Raw genomic sequence first — 27,426 nt, 5'->3', positions numbered from 1 at the left:
TTAAATGTGACCCTTGCTTATTCGAAGTCCTTTTGCCCAAGATGTCACGGATGGAGGTCGCTGGGGGCTTCCCCAACGCCTGGAGCTTTGGTAATAGATAGGGACGTCAGGCGTCAAAATCCCCACATGATAAGAGGATGTGCTCAATGTTGTCGAATCCTATGCCGAAGCCGTATGCTTTAGAGTCAATCAAGCCTTACAATATACAATTTACATTTTTTTTTATTGTATTCCATTTACATTGAAAATAAATACAGGCTACTCAGAAAAAGTTTATTTTCATGTCAGATTCCATAGAACTAGACTTTTCAAAGTCAGGTAAAGGTTAGAGCCCCAAGGAACAGTACATGGGGCTTTATTTACCATAGTTTGACTTAGAAGCTCCTGCTCGACCGATCAGCCTCCAGCCTTGCTATCGGATGCTCACATGTTGTTGAGCCTCAAACACAAAACTAAGAAAACGGAGGAGACGAAATAAGCGATCCGTAGCAAGTTTGTTTTGAACTGTTCGTTTTGTGTTTGCCGTTTGTAAATAAAAACAAGTTCCAGCTTACGGAGCCGGTTCGGCGTTACCGGCGTTTACGAGTCTGTATTGGTGCGTATTCGATCGTCTTTCTTCAGATGTTACTCAAGAGATAGATGATCAAAAGAGAGGTTATAAAAAAAATAAGCGACAGATTATGTTAGCCAAAAAACCCTTGCAAAGCCGAGACAGATTGAAAATTTTAAGTGATTCAGCAAAAGTTGAAACACAACAACTAAACTTTTGAAATCGTGCTACAGTGCAATGGCAATAGCTGCAAAGTTCCCGGCCGCCGAGACCGGTTTCGATCTTTGGACGGCATGATCACGCATACTGATAAACCGCTGATCGCGGCTCGCGACCACCGATATTGTGGGGTCGTTCGCTAGACGAATGTACCTGGAGCGTCGCGTTCGCGGAGAGCGAGAGATCTGTTGTCGCTCGCGCCCCCCCCCCCCCCCCCCCGGTGGAGCTTCCTATAAAGCCACGCCGTCAAACCGGTTGGGAGTTTAGTTTGGGTTCCACCAGCGACGTAGGACGTTCAACGATCGTCCGCTGTCCGTTTGTAAACGGTGTGTGTAGGTCCGCGCGTATTACGGGGTGGCGGAAGCTGGAGTGGATTACTGGACCTCGCCCCGGTGATCCTTCCCTTTTCCGTGCCCGCGTGACGGTCAATCGTTGTGAGCTCATTAGCGAACGACAGCGCTTTCAGTTGTCGATCCGCACTCGTACCACAGTTACGAGCTGGAAGTGCTCGCGCAAAGTGTCCGGAAAAGGGGAATTCCCCTGGCTAAACATTATAATTTTTGTGTGTTGTGTTTGTTACGATAATAATTTTTTCAGCACCTTCGTTGGGTTTAGTAGAAAGTGTCTTGTTTTTTTTTTTCAAGTGTAAGTTGTTTGTTGCTGCCCAGTGCCAAATCGTTGGAACTGCGCGGCTGTAGTGTTTCAATTCGTATTCGTCGCAATAATGCGACACCAAGTGAGCCGCCCCGGGTCCAGGTTGTCGAGGCCGGACTCGATGATGCTGCTGCCGCTGCTCTTCCTAGTGCTCGGTGCAGTGTGTATAACCGGTTCCGATGGTGCTGGGTTAGTATCTTCTTTTTACAACACGTATTTCGCGCATATTTCGGGCACAGTTTCGAGGGCCGATGACATGCAGCTTGGTCGAGAGGAACTCTAGAAGCTTCGTCACACAGCGTGCTGAGATTCGAAGGGAGGTGAACAAAGCGAACAAGGATAAATGGTTGGAGTGTTTTCTTCCTTCCGAGGCAGTTGGTCCGGACCGGACAGCGAGCCCGACTGAGTCGATGACGAAACCGAGCGAAAAAAGTGGTCTAACCACTTTGCTTGGGGCCACAAGCGCACAGCCGGCAATGGCAGGTCGTGTCGTCCGTTTTTGGTCAGGAAGCACAAACAACCTCCAACCAGGATGTTTGTGTGCGCGGTTTGGTTGCCACTGCCCGCCTGCAACGGCGGAATTTTACGGATGGTGACGTCGGAGCTGCGTCGGTGGTACCTTCCGATGGCGAACCATGGAATCCGCTACGGTGACAAACCACGATGACAGCTAACTGTCTCCCCTTGCGCAGTTTGCGTGGGTCATGATTTCGAAGCAATTTGCGTATTGTTTACCGTCCCTTACGCCACTTGCATCCTCATCCACGCCCCCATACCTCTCATGGTCAGTTAACGACACGTTCGGGTAGGGGCGTATTCTACCCGATGGAGGAAGGGTGTTGGTGCGACCATGTCGTCCTACACAAGGCAACATTAGGTCATTGCTGATTCCAGCCAATGCTAGCGCGTACGCACGGATGTCTCTTTACGTACCCGTTGGCTGTCGGATTGGTTTTCGAGCTAGTTTAAACTTCGCCTTTGAAGCTGATTATTCTTTTTCCAAACTAGAATAACGCTTACGTGTCTCTTTGAACGCATGCAATGATTTCTAACAGATTTGAAGACGACCTCTTACGGAACGGTCGACATGACCCTGAAGTGGGGTGCATCTCGTAGACCTAGTCAATCGTATCGCTCGAGCCGATGGTCATCGGGGCTCCACCAACACTACAAAATACCCGGAAAGTGAGAAGGTCATCTTTCTAAGTTGTATCGTTGTGATTATATAATCGTTCCCCAAGATTGCCTTTTGTTTCACGCTTCGGTACACTGTTCGAAGAATTATACATATATGAAATTCTGTAAAAAAAAAACAAATTAAGCAGTGCACATCAGCTGATGGTCCGATTTTGATTAGCACTGTACGCTTTTTATCACCTTTAAGCGAATGTTCATTATAGCTGTAGCAATCGAGTAAGAACCATGCGAAAAGTCCATTTTTCCGTAGCTAATGATTTTAAAATATGGTACACTTGAAAACATTTCAATCCGATCTGAAAATTATTCCAGCGGTATGATGCAATCAAATGCATTACTCATAATTTCTCGTGAAGATTTGTTTGCGTGAAGATTTGCGCTTTGTCTGTTAGAATAAGGAATAGATTAAATTGCTGTACATGCCAGTGTTATGTCGAAATGGTGTGATGTGAACAATTTGATAATTGTTCCTACGGTGAGTCAGGTATGGTTATTCACGTATCAACACGTGATTGTTTGTTTTTAGTTTTAGGTGTTTAGTGTATTACATGTAACTTTCCTAAGATAATGTTAACCGTGTTTATTCCTACAAAATGATGTGTTGGCAATAAGTTGTCTGATTATCTAGAAAATTAAACTTCACTTGGATTATAAATAAGAAAAACATTTTTGAAGGCTTATCTAGCTCCTGTCTGCTAAAATAGCTTTGACTACATTTTCGTTTGCGTCATCACAAGTATTATCATTCAAAATTCCCACAAACTGCGTCAAGTATTGTGAAAATAATTATTACGAATTGCCAATGAATCGTGCGGGGATTTTTGTGCGGAATGTTTGCTGAATTTAATGAAAATCACCGGGAGCTTTATTTTTGTAAACAATCTCTTCGCCCGGAAATACGGGCCCGTATCTTGTTGGCGAGGTAATTAGCAATCAAACGCAGAATAGTCGCTACGTGAGATAATTCAGATTCATTTATGAGGCAGCGCGATGCACCAACATCCGGATGGAGTTGGTTCCTACTGGCAGGCATGTGAAAGAGTTGCATGTCCGGCCACGTGATGAATGTAGAACTAAGTGAATTTACTGTACAAATTACTTTTTCCAGCCACTACTCGATCGTTGGGGCGAAACTGCTGCGACCAAATTCCGAGTACCACGTTTCCGTAACGAATCAAGATGTCGCGGAACCCATCACGTTTAGCTTGGCGATCGTGGACAAGGAGGAGGTACTTCAAAAGCAAGAAATCACTCTGAACACCGGCGAAACGCGTCTGGTGCCGTTTGCGGTAAGTAAATCTTAATCTTTGGCCACCGGGTTATCGCAGTTTGTTTGCGCATACCCTCTATGAATTTACAGTATTGATTTGAACAAGTGCCTGGATTTGGTGTTGGTTTGTTATTCGTTCAGATTGGTGATATTCCCGATTCGTCGTACAAGCTGGTTGCTGAGGGGTTATCTGGCCTAACTTTCAAGAACACCACTGATCTCGACTACCAGCAGAAGAGCTTCTCCGTGTTCATGCAAACGGACAAGTCTATCTACAAACCGGGCGATACGGTGCGGTTCCGTGTGCTGGTGCTCGATCCGAACACCAGGCCGCTGCAGAAGGCGGAGAGCGTTAGCGTGCACATCAATGACGGCAAGGGTAACCGCATCAAGCAGTGGAAGGAAGGAAAGTTGGTGAAGGGTGTGTTCGAGTCGGAGCTGACGCTCTCGACTGCACCCGTGCTTGGCGCATGGTCCATCAATGTGGAGGCAATGGGAACGGTAAGTTACATCCAATTCAGTGCTTCAATTGGTCTTCTTTTATCAACTAATTACGGTCTGAAACTTCACTTGTAGAAACACAAAAAAACCTTTGACGTGGACGAGTACGTACTGCCCAAGTTCGAGGTAACGGTGGAATCCCCCGGCATCACAACGTTCAAGGATGGCAAGGTGAAGGTGATCGTTCGCTCGAAGTATACCTACGGCAAACCGGTCAAAGGGGAGGCGACCGTGTCGGTCAGCCCCGAGTTCCGGTTCCACTACGTGCAGCCGTTCGATAAAGATGTTATCACGCGCAAGGTAATCCCGATCGATGGTAAGGGTTCGGTGGAGTTCGATCTGCGCGAAGAACTGCGTCTGGAGGGGGACTATACGCGTAAGGTCGTAGTCGAAGCGGTCGTCGAGGAGGAGCTGACTGGCCGAAAGCAGAACGCTACGAGCAAGGTGACGATCCACGACCGGCGGTACAAGCTGGAGCTGGTGAAGTCAGACGATAACTTCAAACCTGGCCTACCGTACACGACCTGGCTGAAGGTGACGTTCCAGGACGGCACACCGGTGCAGGATCAGACGAACCCGGTGCTGGTGACACAGTCGGACTATAGTAGCAAGGAAATCGCGCGCAACTACACGCTAGACCAGAACGGAATGGCAAAGCTAGAGATCGACACTGACGGCAATAGCACCTACATCAATGTGAATGCGGTCTACCTCGGTCAGAACTTCTATCTGCAGGGTATTTCAAAGGCCGACTCTGATGTAGACTCCTACATCCGCGCGAGGGTTCTCACCGAGCTGTAAGTATACCAAAGACTGATTTCGAAAAAAAAAACAAAACTTGAACTGAAGCGTTTTTTGCTAGACCCCTGGTAAATAAGGACGTCGTCGTGGAGGTGGCAGCTTCGGTGCCGATGAAGTCCTTCACGTACCAGCTGCTTGGACGCGGTGATGTCCTCCTAAGCAACACGGTGGCGGTGCCAGAGAGCAAACTCCATACGTTCAAGTTTTTGGCTTCGTTCGCAATGGTCCCTAGGGCAAAACTGGTCGTTTACTATATTGCCCCGAACGGCGATATGGTGAGCGACAGTAAGGTGATCACGTTCGACAGTGAGCTGCAAAATTTTGTAGGTGTTAGCGGTCCAACCAACCTGACGGAAGTAGATCAAGTAGCTTTAATTGTCTTCTTTATTTCGTGCAGATGAAAGTGAACCTTTCCAAGGACCAAACGAAACCGGGCCAGGATGTTGAAATTAGCATCAGCACCAACCCTGACTCGTACGTCGGTCTGCTGGGAGTCGATCAGAGTGTGCTGTTGCTCAAGAGTGGTAACGACATCACGAAGGAAGATGTATTTGGCGAGCTCGAAAAGTACGAGGAGCGATCATACGGATCGTACCGCAGGAAAAAGCGTTTCGCATGGCGTCCGTATGGTGAACATAAAGATTTCAATGTAAGGAGGAAAAACTGAATGAACTTGACAATGAATGCACTGAATGAACTTGGCCATTTAGGAAAAGGATCGTTAATCCGCTTCTTCGTTCTCTTTGCAGTCGGTCGGTGCCTTCGTGCTTTCAAATGCCAACGATCCACCACGTAAGTTTGCTATTTTTTTATCAATAACCATCGATGGTATGTTACAACTATGAAATAATCGAACGGATACAGTGAACAACAACGATTGCTCACTTTTAACAGGACGGTGCTTTCAGCATTTTTGTCGGATCACTTCGTTTCAAGTATAATATTGTTCTTGTTCCTTTCAAATAGTTCCAGGGTATATTCTACTCCCAATATTCGAGTCAACAAGTTTTAGTTTCCATTTTACCCAAAAAGGCTTTACACAATTTTTCAATCCTTTCACACGCACTGTTTGCTTTCCGCAGAGAGGTATCCTTTTCTTGCCATCCCAATGCCCATATCTGCGATAGCCCTGAGTGCTGGAGTAATAATAACGTCAGCAAGGCCACTGGTCCTAACGTCGACGGGAGTGCCAGTGGTGGCGTCGACCGACGAGCCCAATGTTGAAGTCAGAACTAGTTTCCCCGAGTCTTGGATATGGGAAACCGTGGACCAGCAAGGGTCTGTAACAAGTTACTTAGGCATTCGTACAATTTCATTGTGTATAAGCTGGACTGTAGTAGGCCAGTGCTTAGTAGCCCCTGCCGGTGTGAATATACCATTTCCATCTACCGATCATTGCTTGTAAATACTCTAGAACCATTGGTCAGACTTCTAGGCATGGATGCTTTAAGTATGAAGTTTAATTCGTCAAAAGTGTGGTAGCCTATCTTGTGAATGACAAGCGTATAAGTGCAAAGTATGTGTAAAACTTCTCGCCACTCCTTTTTTAGCAACGTACTGCTGTGACGTTTTTCCTGAATCAGACATTTCTGAGGCATTGGAAAATCGGGTCGGTATTGCGCTATCCGCTGGTCCTGTCGAAAGCAGTGTCACACCAGTCATTCGAAAAAGTTTTCCCGAGTCTTGGATATGGCAATCGATTGCAAATTTGAGGTTTGTCAGTTTTTACTTGAACCCTATCCTGCCAAGAAAGTTATCTATACAACATGAAACCATGATAAACGATTGTCTTGTTGATTTCACTATTGATAGCTCTGGAAGACATACATCACTCATTTTATTTTATTGTTGCTGGGTGAGATTTTCGGGTGACAGTAGTACCTACTTATACCGATAGTTTAATAGACATTGACACAATTTCTTTGGGGTGAATTTAGATTTGTTGGTGAACGTAGTTTGAAAACCAAGAACAATTGGTTCGAAAGCTTCATATAAAAATGATACTCTTTTTTTAATAGAGATTCCATATATTATTGATATTAGAGTTCCTTACGATATGAGCTTTTATTTTGCCTTGGATGCAGATGTTTCGTCAAGCATAGGTGAAGCACCATTAGTATGAAAACAATTTCCAGAATCTTGGATAAACCATCTAAGGTTTGTCCACTAGGTTACTGGTCTTGGTCACCCGGCAAGCGGGTTAAAAATAGTTATAATTTACTGCCATTAGGCGTATGCACTCACAGTGTAGCTGTGAGTGTAGCTAGCTTTGTTTTGGTTTGCTCACAGCTTAAAGCTGTTCACAAAGTTTAACTAATGTCTGAACTTCATTCTAATGGAAGATAATTTGCAGTGACAAACATTGCATAAACCCATTCAACAACTTTTTAAATTTCACACTAGTACCCTATCTACCAGCCTACGCCGTACCGGAAGCGGTTGCGTTTGCATCTCCTGCCCTGGGAGCGGGTGTCGGTACTGGTGGATTTGAGCCCACGATAAGAAAAGATTTTCCGGAGGCATGGCTATGGTACAGCGAAACTGAGGAAGGGTGCGTACTGTTTATCGATGCTGCTTCGCCAATTGGTTGTGTTTTTTCCCATTCATTTTCTTTCTCTTTTATCCTTCTCTTCGACTTTGGTTTGGTGGAAGTTTTTGGTAGTTTTAGTTGTTGATTATATATAGCATTAAATTGCGGAATGTACAAGCTGAAAAGACGTTTGCAAAGATCGGTTTTGACTAATAATGTCCCAACGGGGATTACTTGCCTAACAAACCCACAGATGATCCATAGTAAGATCATATTATAATTTGGATTATCGTCAAGTCTTCTTGAGTTACGACAGCTGAGGGCTTGCTAATTGTATGTTTCCTTTCGTACACGCAAAAAATAGACCCCTGGTATATCTCTGGTCGACAGGAAGTCGACAATTTATTTTCGTGCAGTAAAAACCCCCACTTCTTACGGTGTTTTCATCCTTAGAGCCAATCGTTAGACGCGTATACAATAGCGGTAGTATCCTGTTCCGAAGTGGTACTCTGGAGGTCGATGAAGTCGATACCCCGTCAGGTGGAAACGAACTCGTGTTACGCAAGTCGTTCCCGGAATCCTGGCTATGGAATTCATATTTCACAGAGGGGTTCGTGATGATTCACTTACTTTTTCTTGATAAATGTCAACATTTAACATTTATAACCCATGCACCGTAGGGTTATATTGTACTTTATATCGGCTGTAACTAACCGCACATTGAAATGTATAAAAACTTTTGAGGCTACTAGCATAGGCATTTTTTCGTTTTTGGTCATCCATAGTCGTCGTCCATTTTATCATCAATTGGATGATAGTTTTGTTGAGAAAAAGAAACTAGTTAGAAAATTCAGATTTAACTATTTTATTTATATTCGTTCCCAAGGCAGGAAAATATATTACAGAACCCGCTTAAGGAGTCGGATAAAGCTTATGAGGACTTCTTCAAGCATTGTACCACGAATTGCTTCTGCGCCTGTGCAAAAAGTTGCATCCACTCCTTTCGCGGAAGCTCCAGTTCGTAAAGAATTTCCAGAAACATGGCTCTGGCAAACAATCGGCCAGAAGAGGTTGGATGTACTCATTCTTTCTCTTTTAAGTTATTTGGTTATGTTTTTATTTCAATATGTGTATGCATCTGAAAATGAAATGAGGCATGGCTGAATGTTTGTTTTGTATGAGCTATATTTGTTATGCGTCTCATATTATTCATCTATGCCAACACAAAATGACGAACTCAAAAACTGTCGGGAAATTAACAAATAATGTTGGTAAGTTAACTTACATTGAAAAAACAAAACGACTAAACAGACCGCTGGAATTCGGATTGTTTAATGTTTATTTCGTCCTGATCCGCTTGTTCATCATTTGGTTGGTGATTCTTTGTATGAATATATATTTATAATTGATTTTTCGCAAATGTGTTTCTCGGCTTCGTTCCGATAAAGTCCGAGATTTCAGATATCGTGTTTATCCTAGGATAGGAAGCTTGCCGAAATTTGGACTGCGAACAGGTAGTGCTCCCGTGCGCAAAGGTGCTTCCGTTTCTCAAATGGAGGCTTCACTTCGAAAAGAATTTCCAGAAGCGTGGCTCTGGAAATCGATGACTCCGAATAGGTTCGAAACATTTATTTATGCACTTTAGGTTAGTTGTGTTTATACCGAACCGATGAAGCTGCATGCGTATGCAACTTAAATCGACAAATTGGGTATGGTTAAATATTTTGATGTGGTTGGTGTTCTGTTTTTCATTCATAGAACAAAAGGGCGAGTTTGACAAACTGATTGACAGAGCTTCAAATCATTCAAATGAGATGAAAAGGAGTTTTAAAATAGCCCTGAAACAGTTTTGTGGAATTTTTGTTTCTACTTATCGTTGCCAATGATGCAGTTCGTAAGGAATTTCCAGAAACAACACGTAGACAGTAAAGGTGGATAATATATGTCATCCCTTTTATTTCTCATGAGTGAGAAGTAGCATGCACTTAAGTGATATTGTTTTTCTATGATTTGGATTTATTTCGGCAATTTGATTCAATGTAATATGAAATTTTCTACAAGATAAAGGTGCTCAAATGAAGTTGCAACTTTGGGATATGTTTGGTAAAGAGGATGGGAATGGGAATGTATGTAGGAGAATATGAATAAAGGATTCACGAGACTATCGCACGATCGCGTAGCACGAGATTCTTGAAGATATCAAAACATGGTTGTTTAGAATTGTTGTACAAAACGGTTTATCTTACGTTTTTTCTTCACGTACAAGGACCTGCAATGATGCCATATTATCATGCAGCTATCATACCCTTGAGTCTGTCGTCGAGTGCTATTGGCATTAAAATGCGGAAAACCGCAACAAAAACAGCTCCTCAAGGTGTCTCAACAGTTGTTGCGGATGCTCCAGTTCGTAAAGAATTTCCGGAAACGTGGCTCTGGCAAACAGTCGGTCAGAACAGGTTGGATGCATTTATTTTTGATCGTTTAGGTTAAAGTGTGTGGATTAAAAAGCATGTTAACTACAATCTGCAAAATTAAATTTGTCGCATGTTTTAATGCATTCAAAATGGTATCATTTTACCGTAACTGTAAGCTGAAGTCATCTTCTTTCATTATATCTTACTATGTGTTTCTGAAATTATATCGTTACACACATGTATGCAGTATAATCTTTCTTGTGAAGCCTTAGTTGAAATTAAATTCTATTCTATAATAATTCTCTCTAGTTGTTGTCCTCTACGAAGCGGTTGCGTATGCTTCTCTAGATACAAATGAGTTTGCTTCTGAGCCTACGATCAGAAATGATTTTCCAGAGGCGTGGCTATGGTACAACGAAACTGGGCAAGGGTGCGTAGCACAAATTGTTACGTTTAGTTACTTTATAATTTTCATAACTTGTGCAAATTAATCTATTTTTTTTTCTTTTTTATTGGGTGATAGCTAGTAAATGAAATCCTTACAATATTTTTTAACCATGCAAGTATCATGAAATCCATGCATTTTCATTTTCACATCCGTTGTTCAAGTTGCTTGAAGAAGTGGTTCTGAAGGTAACAATAGTTATTTCTGTTTGCTAAAATCTCTATAACACACTGTAAAGGCCCTTTCAGAAATTATGGATTACCAGGAATAAAAGGAATACCGGGAGCTGATTTTCAACCGCGAATTTTATTTTCACCCATGCCTTCTTTTGAAAGAAGGGCCTTCGTAACGATGAATAAAATTTCGGCCGCACCTGCACCACCAGCTCCAGTTCGAAAAGAATTTCCCGAAACATGGCTTTGGCAAACAATTGCACCCAAAAGGTTGGATCTAGTTTTGAATGACCTTTATTTTACCAGTGAATGCAGTCTGATTGCATGTGGTCAGTACGTTTATAAGATGTTTTGTTAGTTGAACGAATTCATAAAGCATGTGTTTGCTGGAAAACCTTATATTCTTCCTCCGGGTAGAATGTTCATACATTGAAATGTATGCGAAACCACCACCTACATCTGAAAGTAGACGAAGATCATTGCTCTAGCCTTTACATAAAGCCAATAATCATGACAAAAAAAGACGGTACATAATGAATTAGTTTTAAATGCTATAGATTTTTGACTGCACCTCCTTACTTGCAAGGATTTGTCTTAATTTCTGAAAACAGTTTTGTAACTGAAATGACCAGAATAGTTGTAAAATGTATCGTCTCTGAGGTAAATATTCGTATGTCAATATGAGTGTTTAAATTTCTTATCTAGCTTTTTTAAATTAATTTACAGAATTATTCCTTGGTAAATGTTTGAGTTATATCACGCATTCAATACTTCCAACGGGTTATTGTGGATATTTGGTTATAGAATGAAGCCAATACCATTTCTTGACGACATGAAACCTATGTTCAATGAAAAAAAGTCGATTATTAAGCCAATTTGCAATGTTCCAATATTTGGTAGATCGATACTTTCCCGTAGCCATTGCAGCCGCAGGAATCGGCCTTCCCGGGGTGAGTGCGGAAGGATTCGTCGGAGCCACGTCAAGTGCACCTACAGCACCAGTTCGTAAAGAATTTCCGGAAACATGGCTCTGGCAAACAATTGCTTCTGAAAGGTGGACAGACAAAATAATTTGCTTTTCTTTCCAATACTCTGCCCTGTTCGTTGGTTATATACACTGTTGCTTTTGTTGAATGTTGCTTGAAGTTTGCTGATACTTTTATTCCTTTCATCAAATACGCTGACAGATTTGAAATGCATTAATTGTATTCCCGATCATTTGCTTGTAGTCACACATTCTAGCATTGCATGCAAAGCTTTATATTTTTTAAATTTTTCTTCCAATTATTTTACCGGATCATCACATCATTTTGCAAATACGATTTACTATGTTAACAGAGCCTTGCAGCATGAATTATGAATAAACATGGTTGTTATCCCAGTATATCTTATGTACAGTGTCTGTACAGTCGTTGTAGTGTAGATGATGTGAGCGCCGGGGCTCACCACCTTGACGGCTTTGGGTTCGAATCCCAACCGAGACCGGACCCTCCCCTGTACGAGAGGACTGACTATTGACTAAGGAAAAAAGTATTGTAAGCTCTTAACGGGGGCAGTTATGACTAAGAACGTCGTTACGCTAAGAAAAAGTTCCATACGCAGCTGTTTTAATCCATGTTTGTCTGGGATCTTAGGCGTTTCCCGTAATGGGTGGGTTTTGTAGAACTTCTGTAGAACTTTTGTTAGGCCACAAGCCTGTCTTGCCCTGAAGCTATGTGAAATTAGCAATTAGTTATTATATTTTTTTTATTATATATTATATGTTTGCTTGGTGGTTAAAGGTGCATACATTTCTTATTTATTGTTAATGTTTATTTTATATTGATAAATGTTGAACAAATGATGACGAAAATGTAATGCTATTATTGATTATTCCAACAAAGTTGGTGCCAACCAATTTTTTGTTAATGTCCACTAGTGATCATGATGGTATTAATTCTTGAAGATGTCAAAACAGTTAATAGTTACACAAAAAATCTTATCTTACGTTTGTTTCTTAATGAACAAGGATCCGCTATGATGTCATATTATCATGCAGGTGGCCAACCCGTCCCCTTTTTGAAGAATTCTATTTTGCGGCGAGTTCCAATGCGCAAAACCGCCAAACCGACAGCCCCTAATGATGCCTCTGCTTCTGTTGCGGATGCTTCAGTTCGTAAGGAATTTCCAGAAACGTGGCTTTGGCAAACAATCGCAAAGAGGTTGGATACACTTTTTCATGTTCTTTTAGATTATTGCATTGTGTGTTTATTTTCAAGCATGGTAACTTCAAAATGCAAAAAATTTTCAAGCATGGTATGTAAATGCATTCCAGATGATATCACTTTACTATGCCTGTGGGGTAAAATAATCTCCTCTCATAGACATTTACTCTGTTTGACTAATATTAATCGCTGGTAGGAAATCCGGAACTGGAAAGAGATAATTTTTTAAAGTCTACGTAATAAATCTGAAATAGTATCCATCAACTGTCCCGTGCCACTTGCATTTTTATTACATTCTACCTCAATTGCTTCACCTAAATCAGGTTCTCTAGTGGATGTCATCAAGAAAAAGGTTGTTTATGCTCCCCTAGGGTCAGGGGACGAGGTTTTTGAGCCAACGATCAGAAAAGATTTTCCTGAGGCATGGCTATGGCACAGCGAAACCAAAGAAGGGTGCGTAGTGATTTTTTGGATTCAATTAAATCTACTTTTATTCAATTACATCTTTATACTTTCCGTTATGCTTCGTGGTTAATTTTAGAGTGTTTGTAGTTGGTTAGTAAATGTAATACGAAACCGCATTCAGCTTATTTTTATCTTTAAAAGATAAATAACTACATCGACATATTTTCTTTTCCACCTTCGTTATTATGGATGCGAGAACAAAAAGATTGCTACAGTGGGGAAAGACTAGCTAGTTTTGTTTGCTAAAACTTCTGCACGTCATAAAGACCCTTTCAGATACCATGGATTACCAGGCCCAGTTGCAATGCAGCCACCTATGTTTGCGATGCCTATGTCTGCATCGTTTTCTTCAAGTTTCTTCGATAGAACTCCCTACGCGGCGGTAAATAAAATTTCTGTCGCCCCAGCACCATCAGCTATAATTCGTAAAGAGTTTCCCGAAACGTGGCTTTGGCAAACCATTGCACCCAAAAGGTTGAATCTTATTTTGAAAGATTTATTATTTTATCAGTGAATGCAGCCTGCTTGCATGTATTCAATATGTTTCACCTGAAATGTTGAATGAATTCAAACATTATTTATGGTTTTGCTAGTAACAACGTTTCATGTACATACCGTTTATTTCTCCCGATCGAATTTTCATACTATAACATGGGTGCAAATTCAAGAAAAGAAAGTCAATGACTCTCTTTCGAATAGAGTGAGCAATCATGCCATATTAGCCAATAAAACATCTCACAATATTTTCCGGTTTTGTTTGAATACCTCAAGGACCTATGATATTCTATCGCGTGGCTCATGCACGACCAGGCCGAATCGGCCTCGTACGCGCTCAAGCTGCAGGAATCAACTTCAAGGCGATGACTGGGGCACAAGCCGGGATCATGTCCATTGCATCAGTAGCACCAGTAGCTCCAGTAGCACCAGTAGTAACAGTTCGCAAAGAATTTCTCGAAACATGGCTCTGGCAAACAATCGCTCCCGAAAGGTGGACAGACTAGTTATTTGCTTTTGTTTGGAATATTATGTGACGTCAGTTGGTTACATGTGTATATGTATATATGTTGCTAATGTTGAATGTTTCTGATACTTTGATTCCTTTCATAAAACACATTGGTTTATTTAAAATTCAATTATTTTATTACCCATCATTACCAGAGAAAGGCAACCTACTTGTATGTATTAAATATGTTTTAACTGACATGTTTGTTGAATGAAGTACTCTGACATGTGCGTAAATGCTCCCAATGTATCTGAATAAAAAGAAAGTCAATTCCTCCCTCCTTCCAATAAAGCGAGCAATCATGAAAAAAATTAAACTGTCAATAATAAATTTCATTTCATATGTTATAGATTGGTGAAATTGGATCGGATTTATGGTGGCAGTATACTTTTAAGTAGCCAATAGTTACAGCCAATCACTTTCAAAGGGCAATCTTCAATTCATGTTAGTTAAGATGTATTTTATTTTTCAATTTAGCGAAGCAAGAATCACTATGAAAACGTTGGAAATATGAAGTGATGCGATGAATATTGTGATATGGCGAAACCGTTTATTTTTCGCATAATTCTTGGGTGAATGTATGAACTTAATTATGTACCCGATAACCTTTCAGCGGTTTCTTTAATTATTCAATTGTTCAATTAAATCACTATTCACTTCACATCACACTTTAATTATAACTTGAGAACTACTTGATTAGGGTCGAATATATTAACCAATATTACACCTCGCAATATTTTCCGCTTTTTGTTGAATACCTCAAGGACCTCTGATCTACTACTACGTGGCTTATGAAGAACTAGATTTTGTGGCAGACCGAATTGCTCCCGTATCCCCTTTAGCCGAAGTAAACGGCTTTATGGCGGCGAGTGGAGCATTCGAAGGGTCCATGTCCATTGCAGCAGTGGCACCAGTAGCACCAGTAGTAACAGTTCGTAAAGAATTTCTCGAAACATGGCTCTGGCAAACAATCGCTCCCGAAAGGTGGATAGATTATTTATTTGCTTTTCTTTGGAATATTTTGTGAAGTCAGTTGGTCACATGTGTATATGTGTGTATGTTGTTAATGTCGAATGTTGCTTGAAGTTAGCTGATACTTATACTCCTTTCATCAACCACATTGATATATATATAAAATTCAAAACCCACCATTACCAGAAAAAGGCAGTTTGTTTGCATGTATTCAATTCATGTAACAACCTTTCATATGTATATCGTCCATTACACCGGGTAGAATTTTCATACTGTAAAATGTGCGCAATTGCTCCCAATGCATCTGAAAGAAAAGAAAGTCAATCCCTCTCTCGTTCGATTGAAGCGGGTAATCATGCTAAAAACTGATCTGTCAATAATGAAATTAATTTAAAATGTTATAGATTGGGGAAAGCGGATCGAATTCATGGTAGCAGTATACTTTAAAATAGTTCCTCGGCCAACAGCTTCAGTCAATCAACTTCAAATGGCAATCGTCAATTCATGTTAGTTAAGCCGTGGCTTCTAAAGCATCAAACCCAATTTCAATCTGAAAAGAGTTTACTTGTTGAACTTGTGGTTGTGGGAATCGTTTTCAAGATTTGTCTCAATTTCTATCAAATTGGCTCTAGTTTTAAAGCAAAAGAGCTGTATTTGAACGAAATTGTGTAGTGTTAAGATGTATTTTATTTTTCAATTAATGCAAAGCAAGAATCACTATGAAAGCGCTTGAAATATGAATTGAAGCGATGAATATTTGGATACGGCAAAACCGCTTCTTTTTTTCGTATTATTCTTGGATGAATGTATGAACATAATTACGTACCCGATAGCCGTTCAGGGGTTCCTTTAATTATTCAATTAAATCAACTCAATTGCTTGAGAACTACTTAGTTAGGGTCGAATATATTAGCCAATGTAACATCTCACAATATTTTCCACTTTCGTTTGAATATCTCAAGACCCTATGATCTTCTACGACTTGGCAGACCGAATTGCTCTCGCACCCGCTCCAGCCGCAGGATTCGGCTTTATGGCAGCGAGTGGGGCATTCGGTGGGTCCACGTTCAATGCACCAGCAGCACCAGTTCGTAAAGAATTTCCAGAAACATGGCTCTGGCAAACAATCGCTCCCGAAAGGTGGACATACAATTTATTTGCGTTTCTTTTAAATACTGTGCGTAGTCCGTTGGTTATATACACTGTTATTAATGTTAAATGTTGCTTGAAGTTAGCTGATACTTTTGCTCTTTTCATCAAACTCGCTTATAGAATTAAAATTCAATTATGTTATTACCTATCATTTGCTTATAGTTACTTTATCAGTGCATGTAAAACCTGAGCTCTTTATTTCTTTTCAATTATTCAAACTTTAACAAGAATCATTACATCCTTCTGTCGATATTTTGTATACATTGTTCATAGAGGCTTGCACCTTATTTGAATTATTAGTAGGCCACATACTCATGAATTTTTTTTCCCTTTAATAGTTGCTTAGTTAGTCAATCTCTTTCCCATATGAGAGATTTTTTAATGTTATTACATATTGTCTAGTGGTTACTGAAGATATAAATTCTTATTTGTAGACTTCTTTGTACAACATCAATAGTTTTACAGATGTAATAGTATTTGCAGTCAACGATGATTTTGGTGAATTATAATGCGCTGTGGCTGGGCAAATTTTGTTTCAGATTAGAAATGCAAATTAGAAAGCTTATGATAGTTGGTTTGTTTGACTCAAATGAATCAAAATGGTCCATCCGCAACTTAGTTGGTCAATGTTTGTTCTAAATTGAGAAGGTTTCCAAATTGTATTAAATTTTTGATAATCTTCTGTTTCACTATTCAGTTTTTAAAATGTGTATGAAAAATAATTCATTACATATTACGAGCTTGTAGCAAACCAAATTGCTCGTTAAAGAAGAAATATCAACATTTGATGAATATTGTTTCAATACAGTACAATTTTTTTTTATGAAGTGTCGTGTAGGGTTACAAAAATTTCCATTTAATTGTAGTTATTTAATCCAAGTTGATATTTCTGCACCAATGAGGTTCTATTGTGTTCTAAAACTGTATCCTTACTGATTATATAGACTTAATAGAATCACATCATTTTATTTAATTCTTTACTTTCGAACATGAGAAGAGGAGGTATGTGCACCAAGAGGTGACGTGGTTTGGGATGCAGATATAGTCGAAGAGCATTTGTATATGTCAGTAGCCATACCTCCACCGAAAGACGTAAAGTACGCACCAGTACGCAAAGAATTTCCCGAGACGTGGCTTTGGCAGTCAATCGCTTCCAAGAGGTTAGCCTTATGGACATTTTGTTTTTGGCATATTGCATGAATCTGCTCGACATCTATTTAAAATGGACTCTGCTATGATTGTTTTGTCATCTTGAGCGCTCGCATGCATTCAAAACATACAATTTTCAGTGTAATGCAAACAAACACATTACACTTACCCAAAAATCGGATTACTTTGGAGCCCAGAGTCAATAAAGATATATCTTTCCATAGCTTCTATTAGTTTGACATGGAATACAACTGTATGAGAATTGTATATGATTATTGTTTGGTATTCATTCCGATCTATTTGTTTTTGCATTTTTTTTTGTAATTTTTATAAGTATCTCTATGTCTGCCAGTAAAACAGAAACTCTTACATTATATCTATTCTTGTTTTGAGCCAATTTGTACCTTCTGTGCGGTTTCAATGAATTAATACTGCATGTTAACTGTTTAAGATTAGGACATTTCTACTAAAATCAGTGCAATCTGTATTAATCAATTGCATATTTTTCTACGTGGAATTATGATAATGATACTGCTTCCGAGGTAGCTGAGGAGAGTAATTTGTCTCTTATTGGTGTAGGAGCTGGGTCAGTGACTATGCCTACACCTCGGTCAGCATCCCTACAGCTGGCCCCTGTAAGTAAAAAGTTTCCCGAGGCATGGCTATGGTAGTCAGTCCCATCCAAGAGGTTGGCCATATAAGTGTTTCCTTTTCTTAATGTGTGAATTGGCTCGAAACATCCCAAATGATTCCAGATAAACAATATTCCTCTTGTTTCGTGCCTGTGATTGTGTGATGGATGTTGTATGATCTTGCGAATCGCTATCTATATCAATCGAATATTATGAATACGTCTCAACTAACTTCAACACTATCCATGACTAACAAGACCAAGGCGGCATGATGCGTCAAGTGGACCATACAATTTATGTAGCAGTGCAGCTACCAGTAAACAGGGATTCCATCGCGGCATTCGGAGCTATGAGCACATCTTCGTTGGAATATTCTAGTGTTGTTCACCATCCACCTAAGGAGAAAATCGTTGAAGAAGTAAGAAACTTGTTTCCCCAATGTTGGCTATGGGCAAGTGAAGCCGAACACGGGTACGTAAGCGGGTTATACTGGGACATCATCGCGTTTGGGGTGTATTGCTTAGTAATCATATGGTCCTGGTTGGCGGCTGTGTTCTGGGTGTGCCGAGGAGGGTAGTCAAGAAGGAGTGATATCAACCCTCGGGGGGGATTCCTGAAGTTTGTGCGCCGTTTTCATGGGGTTTGAAACTCCAAACAGAATCAACGACGTTGAAGCCCCACCTTTCAAGAGTCATTACGGGGAATTTCCTTTTCTTAACATTTAGCACACTATTTGGGGCACGAGTAATGTGTGGTTTACGAGTGTCGGTTTTCCTTACCACGTGGTCACGCGCCGTGGCACTACCACCACCCTCATACTCTAGCCCATCTCATACTGACCGATCCATTCTTCTAGCGAATAACTCGTTGCCCGAGGCACCAATTTATAAGTTCCATCGCGCACCGAACGGCACCGTGCTGTACACCAGTATCGAACAACGGCCACGACCGATGCCGAAGCAGGTGCTGAGAACCAATACCCGGCCACCACTCGCCGGTCCGTTTGCATTCAGTCGCATACCACGGCCGCACCGTGACATTCCACGCCTTTTCCTGTCGCAGGAAATTCAAGACACGTGGCTTTTTGCGAATACCTACTCCGGGTAAATATTTCACCATGCGCTTGCGTTGTGTGTGTGTGTGCGAGTATGCGCTTGTTGTTTTAGCTAATCAGAATAAACAACCAACAAAAACAAGCAATCAAACCAACCAACCTCTTTATCAAATTCTAAAACCACGCAATGCTATGCTAAACGATTAACCAACCATGGTTTATTCTAATTTTGTGTAGAAAACCGCACAACAAACGGTGCAGTCCCTTAACTGCCGGAGTCTAAAAAGAAAATTGATTTCGCATCAAATAAAAATGGTGGACGTTGGTCGCTATGCAGATTTTTAAGAAACGGAAACCGGTCACGGTTTGTGCCGAACCTAGCGACGAACCGGCGTTAGCGGCGCTGGACTAACCTGCTGACCGCTGGTAACAGTCTTTACACTCCTTGCAGTCATGGAAGCAGTTGACGAGAGTTTTATGCAGTGCAGCGTAACAATTCACCTCAAACTTTGCTGGACATTTCGCCGCAGCTTCATTCGATTGCGGCTGTGGGGAGCCTCTTTGTCGAAATCACAGGATGGTAGTCCGGGTATACGCAATCACATCACACTCATCGACCTAACCACCATACACGTTGTGCTACTAATGCTTCGGGTTGGTGCATGCCGGGTTCTAGAAGCGCGTAGTAGTTGTTTGTTGGGCTGTCAATGTCTGGTGTCTATGCTTCCTTCCTTAACTGTGCGACCAAGTGGCTCGGGAAGTAACGATTTTCTAATGTCTGCTTGTTGTTGAACGATACAGCTTCAGCGGTGAAAAAACGATCCAGAAGAAGGTCCCCGATACGATCACCTCGTGGATCATAACCGGCTTCTCGGTAAACCCGATCTATGGGTTGGGATTGACGCAGCAACCGCGCCGCCTGAAGGTATTCCTTCCCTTCTTCGTGTCCACCAATCTACCGTACTCGGTCAAGCGTGGTGAGGTGGTTGCTATTCCGATCGTGGTGTTCAACTACCTCGAGGACGATCAGACCGCCGAGGTAATCTTACACAACGACGAGCAGGAGTTTGAGTTTGCCGACGTGGAGAATGAAGTCGTTGAATCATCAAGTAAGTTAATCGCCTCGCTAATACCCCTCCTGTTGGATATCGTTGATAACGTTTTGTTGTGTCATTGTGGATTTGCAGAGCTGGAACTGTTCCGTCAGAAGCGCATGGATATTCCGGCCAACACGGGCAAGTCGGTCTCGTTCATGGTGAAGCCGAAGAAGCTGGGACACATCACGATCAAGGTGACGGCCAAGTCGAAGACCGCTGGTGATGGTGTGGAGCGTCAGCTGCTGGTCGAGCCGGAAGGATTGCCACAGTACATCAACAAGGCGGCGTTTGTCGATTTGCGTGCGACACCCGAGGACAATAAGACGTTCGAGGTTCAGATTCCTCCGAACGCTGTACCCGACTCGACGCGTGTTGAAATTGCCGTCATTGGCGACGTGATGGGCTCTACGATTCAGAACCTTGACTCGCTGATCCGTATGCCGTACGGATGTGGGGAGCAGAACATGCTTAACTTTGTACCGAACATCGTGGTGCTGGACTACCTGAAGGCCACCAACAAGCTGACCCCGAACGTGGAAGGCAAGGCAAAGAAGTTTATGGAGGCGGGCTATCAGCGTGAGCTAAGCTACAAACACAAGGACGGCTCGTTCAGTGCTTTCGGCGAAAGTGACGCCAGTGGAAGCACCTGGTTGACCGCGTTTGTCGCTCGATCTTTCAAGCAGGCCGCCAACCACATCACCATCGATGAGGACGTCATCGACAAGTCGCTCGAGTGGCTGAGCGATAATCAGGCTCCTAACGGTAGCTTCCCGGAGGTGGGTGTTGTGTCGCACAAGGATATGCAGGGCGGTTCCGGTTCGGGTGTAGCGCTGACCGCGTACACCCTGATTGCCTTCCTGGAGAACATCAATCTGGTGGACAAGTACAAGAACACCATCAACAAGGCGATCGACTACGTGTATCGCAACACGGAGTCGCTAGACGATACGTATGCCCTGGCATTGGCTGCGTACGCCCTACAGCTGGCCGATCATTCCTCGAAAGGTTTCATCCTGTCCAAGCTGGATGCCAAGGCAACGACGGACAGCGACACCAAGTGGTGGCACAAGCCGATCCCGGAGGCAGACAAGAAGAACCCTTGGTACTCTCGTCCCAACTCGGTGAACGTGGAAATGAGCGCATACGGACTACTGGCGTTCCTCGAAGCCGGCCTAGACACGGACGCGCTTCCGGTCATGAAGTGGCTGATCGCACAGCGCAACGACAAGGGTGGCTTCCAGTCGACACAGGATACGGTCGTTGGTCTCCAGGCGCTCGCTAAGTTGGCTGCCAAGATTAGCTCGGCCAACAACGATGTTACCATTACGGCGAAGATCAATGGCGATCAGGAGAAGCGCATGTCGGTGAACGCGGATAACGGTATGATCCTGCAGAAGTTTGAACTTCCGTCGGCGGCACGTACCATCGAGATCAAGGCAACCGGAAGTGGCTTTGCCGTGGTGCAGCTTTCATACAAGTACAACATGAACGTAACCGGTGAGTGGCCTCGGTTCGTGCTGGATCCGCAGGTAAACGCCAACAGCAACCCTGACCATCTGCACCTGACCGTGTGTACAAGTTTCGTCCCGTCTGCCGGTCAGAACGTGTCCAATATGGCCGTGATGGAGGTGAGCTTCCCGAGTGGATTTACCGCCGACTCGGACACGCTCCCATCGCTGGAGAACACGCCGTACATCAAGGTAACTAATTGGTTATGGCCACAGTAATTCCACCAGCCGCTAATGATATTCTTCTATGACTATTCCAGAGAGTTGAAACGAAGGAAGGTGACACCACGGTTGTACTGTACTTCGATAGTTTGGACCAGCGCGAACTCTGCCCAACGGTTTCCGCCTTCCGGACGCACAAGGTGGCCAAGCAGAAGCCGGCACCGGTCGTTATCTACGACTACTACGATAACTGTACGTAGAATTAGTGCCTGAAAGTCCGAGACATATCAGTTCTAAAAATCTTTCCTCTTTCAATCAAATTTGTTCAGCTCGCATCGCTCGCCAGTTCTACGAAGGACCGAAGGCTTCGCTCTGTGACATCTGTGAAAACGAGGACTGCGGTCAGGCGTGCTCGATCCGCTCGCAGAAGCAGCGCTCGTCCGACGGGCCGGCCGGTACGAATGAGTCCTTCCCGCACCACGGAGGACCAATGATTATGAACGGTGGCCAGACAGTGTATGCCAGCTTCGTCACGCTCCTACTGGCGACGATGCTAGTGACGATGTTCCGCTAAGCGCACATGGAGAGCTTTGGGGAATGAAAACTACATTGCGGGTAGCGCTGTTGGTTTTAAGTTACCGACGATGAGGATAATTTGTTTTCAACAGGGATATAATTTTACATAAACTTTTCACCATACAGAGATATACAAACAAATGTGAGTGTTGATATGATGGTATGAAATTCATTAATAAACTGATGTGTCCATGGGTGCACACCTTTTTGGAACCAACGTAACATCATACTTAACCACAAGTTAACGGGAACCATACAATTTTTGTCATCTCTTCGAAAGAAAATAGTGTTTCTTTCTGTTTGTCGGTTTTTCTATCTGTTCGACCTAAAAATGTTCGAATTTCGATTAAAAAAATCGATCATACTTCCCGCATGGTTTGCAAAGGCGATAGCAACGCCAGTTTCGGATGGTTAATTAAACACACAGCCAGCCAAACTTCAGCAGACGAAATTCCGTTCCAGCCAGCGCAGACAGAGTCTACAGCACTTGATTTGATAACGCTTAAATTGCTCCGCTAGTAGAACCTTTTTTTAACTGACCTACCCAATCAGCGGCACGACCCAGCGATACCCGCGGATGAAGATCAGCCACGGTAGGGTCTACGACTTGGCGATAGACAAAATTTGACTTGGATTCGTTTTACCCCGGTTTTTTTTTTGTAATGGCAAAGGCTAGACGACAGTACACTTTCGTCCAATTTGCGTTTATTTCTATCACCATCCGTGGCCCGGACTCACAGTCTTGGTATGTTTGGTACTCCCCAACTGATGATTGAATGTAATGCGCTTAAATAGTGAAAACGGGAGTCATCGACAGCCATCCGTACATGTTCAAATACTGTTCACTACTTTATATATACATATTAAAGCTTTGCTACCATACCACAGACGAATCGTAAGAAAATTCATTATAAATAACTGATAGCTTCTGAGAGAATGATGTGCTACATCCTGCGGCATTGACATGGATGAACATGCATGGAGTTTCTAGAGAGATTGGGCAAAATGGGGAGAACGGACCGGCAATAAAGGTTGAACGTGTGCATCGAAACTGTAGGCCGCTTGGAAGGTGCGCCATGTTAGTCCGGCAGGTGTGCCAAGGTTAGCTTTCCCGGGCATCGGTAGATGCATTCGTTGATCGGGAGCTCGCCGATCTCGTAGAGCTTCAGTGATTTAAGGGCCATCGCCGAATGTCCAGCGTTGAGGAACGCTATCGTTGCATCCCGTCCCGCATTTTCAACTAGCACGTCGTGGCCACCAGGGTGCTATAGTCAAAAATTATATATTTTATTAGCAATTCGATGGGAAATTTATAGTTCGTTTTGAGAAATATGTTGATCATTTTATTTATTTAGAAGATGAAAGAAAAGCTATAAGGAACATTATTCTGTGTGCGAATATAACATCTTCCAAACCCAGTTTGCACGCGACGTCGGATAATCTTGCGAACCTTGGTGACAGAGAAGTAGACTTTGGTAATCCCCGATATCAAGCACGTATATCACAAGTAGTATTGTGAATGTGACGTGGCGGCAAACATGTCGGCACGTGCAGGCCAAAAATCTTGATATGGTCCATCTTACTTTGCTGGTATCAGTAAATCTAGGCCCCAACTGTGTTTCAACGCTGTTCGTCATAAGTTGCGTTTATAAATTCAGCGTTTTTAAAGCTCCGTTTATCTTTATAGTGAACCTCACTGGTTATGTTTTTTTTGCACACTTTGGAATAATCCTTGGGGACTTAATTATATTTTGGAATTCACGTTCACTGACACTTCTTAACAAATAAAAGAGGACTTATGGTATCAACGTTAGCTTCATTGTTGTTGAGTTCTTGTTGTTATTGAAGTTTCTTAAGCTAAGCATGTCAAGAACAAATGTCTTTTGCGAGCTAATAATTAAAATCTATGCACAACACTTTTAATCCAAATATGTTTGATCATCATAGCCGATAGCTTTCCGAATGGTTTTTTAAATTGATAAAGTGATGTCGATGCTTTTGATTTACCGCAAGCATTGAGATAAATTCTTACCATTCTAAGGAAGCTCGTGATATCGTAAACCCGATCGTACAGCACGATCCAGCAGTCGTCGTACGAATCATGATAAGACACCTCGTTGAGCGTTATCTGCTTCCGCACTCGCTGCTGGTGGCCAACGTTATTGTTGCCATCGGAACTGGGTGCCTTGGATAACCGCAAGGCGGTCATCGCCAGCTGCAGAATGGTGGCTGTTTGGTTGCCCTCTATCGGGCTATGTAGTTGTGCGTCTACGGTGGACATGGCCAGTGATTTGCGGCAACAACGGCACGCTATTAATTTACACAACACTGGATCACACGAAACACGGGAGCACAGTTTCTCAGACTTGGATAGAATCACTATGGCTATTGACGGATCCGTAGTAGCTTTCAACAGTCTAGTCGGGAACGGAGGATCCAACGGAAAAACGTAGTGGTCAGGTGAGAGCTTGATAAAGAAATGAGGACAACCGTTTCGGAACGCTTTCCGTACACGACTAATCTGCTACGACCGTTGGTAGTCTGATTTATAAACTGTGGGCCGACTTGTCCCGAATGGCGTTTGGTTCGCGCACTACGTCATCGTTTTGTTGTGCTACGTCAGCTTCGGAAGGTTTGTTTGTGGACTCCTTAGAGCGTTCGACAACGGATCACTGGCGAGACGTCGCAATAGATGCACACTATCTGCGATGCTGTAAGTGGAATGCAACAACATCGATTTCAAAATAAATGGTAAATCTGGGTAAGTTTGTTTGTAAAAGTAGTTTTGCGCTTTGCTGCAGTGATAGCTTAGAATGATTAGAGTCGCTGAAGTGCTTCATGGCAAACGCCACAGAATCGTACGTTATCTACTTAACAAACAAAGATAATAGACGGAGAATTATTCATGCCTAAAAATGCTTCTTTCCAAGTGAGGTTCCTTATCTCATCCATGTCCTTTCGAATATTTGAGTAAAGTTCATCCACTCAGCATCGAGGGATAAGTAGAGAACCTTGTTTGGCCAGAAAAATCGATTATAGTCTCGTTATGTGCTCATTTAAAGTACTCAACAAAGCCAGGTCATGTTATCATCTTCGAAACCCCGAAAAAGAGGGCTCATATCGATGCAATCGGGGTATATTTTAATCGCATTCGGTGCTGGTCGAGAGACGGAGGAAATGAATTAAAAGAAGACTCATAAAAACCCATTCTTAACTAATCAAACCTTGACCGACCATGCTGAATGATTCCATGCATCACAAAATCCCGACGGACATGATCATTATCATTTACTTTGACAGGATGGCAGTGAAACGTTACGCTAATCTGGACCGCATTTTTGCAGTCAAGATGCAGTAGAAAAAGAAATCTTGAGAGAATTTGTCATTCAAGTCGCACCACAGCGCAGAAAAGATGATGATATTATGCAACACTGATCGACGTCGGTCCACTTTGGACCGGAATGATTATCAGCGGCCGCCTTGAAGCTTGGGTGTGCCCGGTTTAATTAGCAAGCTGATCAATTAAACCGCTTCTTTATGGTGTAATGTCTGTGGGACACCATTAAGGTCAACAAACTTGCTCTATTTCAGTATTCCAGAATTTTCCGGTGCGAGACACCTCCGCTGGATTTGTCTGGCCAACGGATCGATCGACAGTTGTAGGCTTTCGGACAACTCGTGCTTCGTCTAAGTCGCTGTAAAACCCATGGCCCAATATGATGTTCAGGTAGTCCACGTTTTCTTTTTCCTGTTCCATAAGGGAAACTGGCTTGCACAACGTAAAACGGCAGTCGGGGTTTGATAGTAACACGAGAACCGTTCGTCTACACACACCCCACCGCACGTTCTACCTACCGCGTTTCATGGCCAGTCTGCGATAGGATCTTACACGTGGTTTTACTGTCTCAGCCTAACACGGATAAGGATTCCCGAACCACAAAACCACAGAAGAAACATGCACTCTAATGAAGTAAAAAATGTTAGAATGGTGGGGAGACATTGCTCTATTTTTTACTTGAGGTGATGAAATTGTTTTTTTCGAAATATAGTGCTAGTTTGAGGCCAATTTCAAAGTTTCGTAAAAAAACAATCCAATACGGCACCATTTCTTTCCACTTGTTCTCAATAAACGATCCATGCAGAAAGCGAATATTCTTTCAAATTTAATGAATCACTATCGGCATTTCTATTCGCGAACAGAACAATGAACGCGTGCTTCAGATTTCCAGAGCGAGGGGCGGTAGCACAATCAATGTTGATAATAAAAATAATAAAAAATTAAACGGGTCGGCAATGGTGGATTGAAAGTAAATTCATCGTTTTTTTCAGGTGTACATAGAAAAATTAATCGTTCAATAGGATTGATTGTTCTGGAAGTAATTATGGCTGAATATTTCATAATTTTACTAAATCGTTTCAATAGAACGACAAGCATATTTATTTATCTAAATATATGTGTTGAGCAAAACCGTATTTTTTCGTATATAATAACACCACAAATGATCCACGGTGTATTAGTAGGGTTGATGTTTTGGCACGGTAATCAGTTTTACTGTTTGTTGTACTGAGTAGTATTTGTAGAAACATATTAAAATGTACTTGTTTTTAAATATATTTAGCACTAACGAATTTTAAAAACTATAAAGAAACTGTAAAAAAAAAATTAGAACCTCGTTGAAAGGCAAAGAATTAGCTGAG

The 27,426-nt window shown here is 42.3% G+C and overlaps 2 protein-coding genes across 2 annotated transcripts; one reads left to right on the top strand and one right to left on the bottom strand.

Moving 5' to 3' along the window:
- Nucleotides 1-1,509: 1,509 nt before the first annotated feature.
- LOC131267037 (thioester-containing protein 1 allele R1-like) lies at nt 1,510-22,968 on the top strand. Its single transcript, XM_058269786.1, has 12 exons — nt 1,510-1,612; nt 3,729-3,909; nt 4,032-4,391; nt 4,467-5,188; nt 5,254-5,515; nt 5,590-5,841; nt 5,942-5,984; nt 7,596-7,743; nt 20,187-20,494; nt 20,573-22,182; nt 22,251-22,404; nt 22,482-22,968. Exons 1-12 carry the CDS (start codon nt 1,545-1,547, stop codon nt 22,724-22,726), a joined length of 4,353 nt encoding a protein of 1,450 aa, XP_058125769.1. The 5' UTR covers nt 1,510-1,544; the 3' UTR covers nt 22,727-22,968.
- Nucleotides 22,969-23,426: 458 nt separating this feature from the next.
- Nucleotides 23,427-25,220, bottom strand: LOC131265393 (cytochrome b5-like). Its single transcript, XM_058267652.1, has 2 exons — nt 24,761-25,220; nt 23,427-23,993 (listed from the first exon to the last, which is right to left on the bottom strand). Exons 1-2 carry the CDS (start codon nt 25,007-25,009, stop codon nt 23,808-23,810), a joined length of 435 nt encoding a protein of 144 aa, XP_058123635.1. The 5' UTR covers nt 25,010-25,220; the 3' UTR covers nt 23,427-23,807.
- Between the last annotated feature and the right edge of the window lie 2,206 nt (nt 25,221-27,426).

The sequence above is a fragment of the Anopheles coustani genome, chromosome 2 (assembly GCF_943734705.1).
Source record: "Anopheles coustani chromosome 2, idAnoCousDA_361_x.2, whole genome shotgun sequence".
NCBI classification, from domain to species: Eukaryota; Metazoa; Arthropoda; class Insecta; order Diptera; family Culicidae; genus Anopheles; species Anopheles coustani.
This window is presented reverse-complemented; position numbering and strand designations above follow the sequence as displayed.

What these genes read in the sequence shown, in the direction of transcription:
- LOC131267037 (XM_058269786.1), top strand. Translation starts at nt 1,545, where the DNA reads ATGATGCTGCTGCCGCTGCTCTTCCTAGTGCTCGGTGCAGTGTGTATA. An exon ending in ACAGTGAGCTGCAAAATTTT is followed by an intron (nt 5,516 to 5,589) that starts GTAGGTGTTAGC and finishes TATTTCGTGCAG; the next exon opens with ATGAAAGTGAACCTTTCCAA. An exon ending in AGAACACGCCGTACATCAAG is followed by an intron (nt 22,183 to 22,250) that starts GTAACTAATTGG and finishes TGACTATTCCAG; the next exon opens with AGAGTTGAAACGAAGGAAGG.
- LOC131265393 (XM_058267652.1), bottom strand. Translation starts at nt 25,009, where the DNA reads ATGTCCACCGTAGACGCACAACTACATAGCCCGATAGAGGGCAACCAA. An exon ending in TCACGAGCTTCCTTAGAATG is followed by an intron (nt 23,994 to 24,760) that starts GTAAGAATTTAT and finishes TTTTGACTATAG; the next exon opens with CACCCTGGTGGCCACGACGT.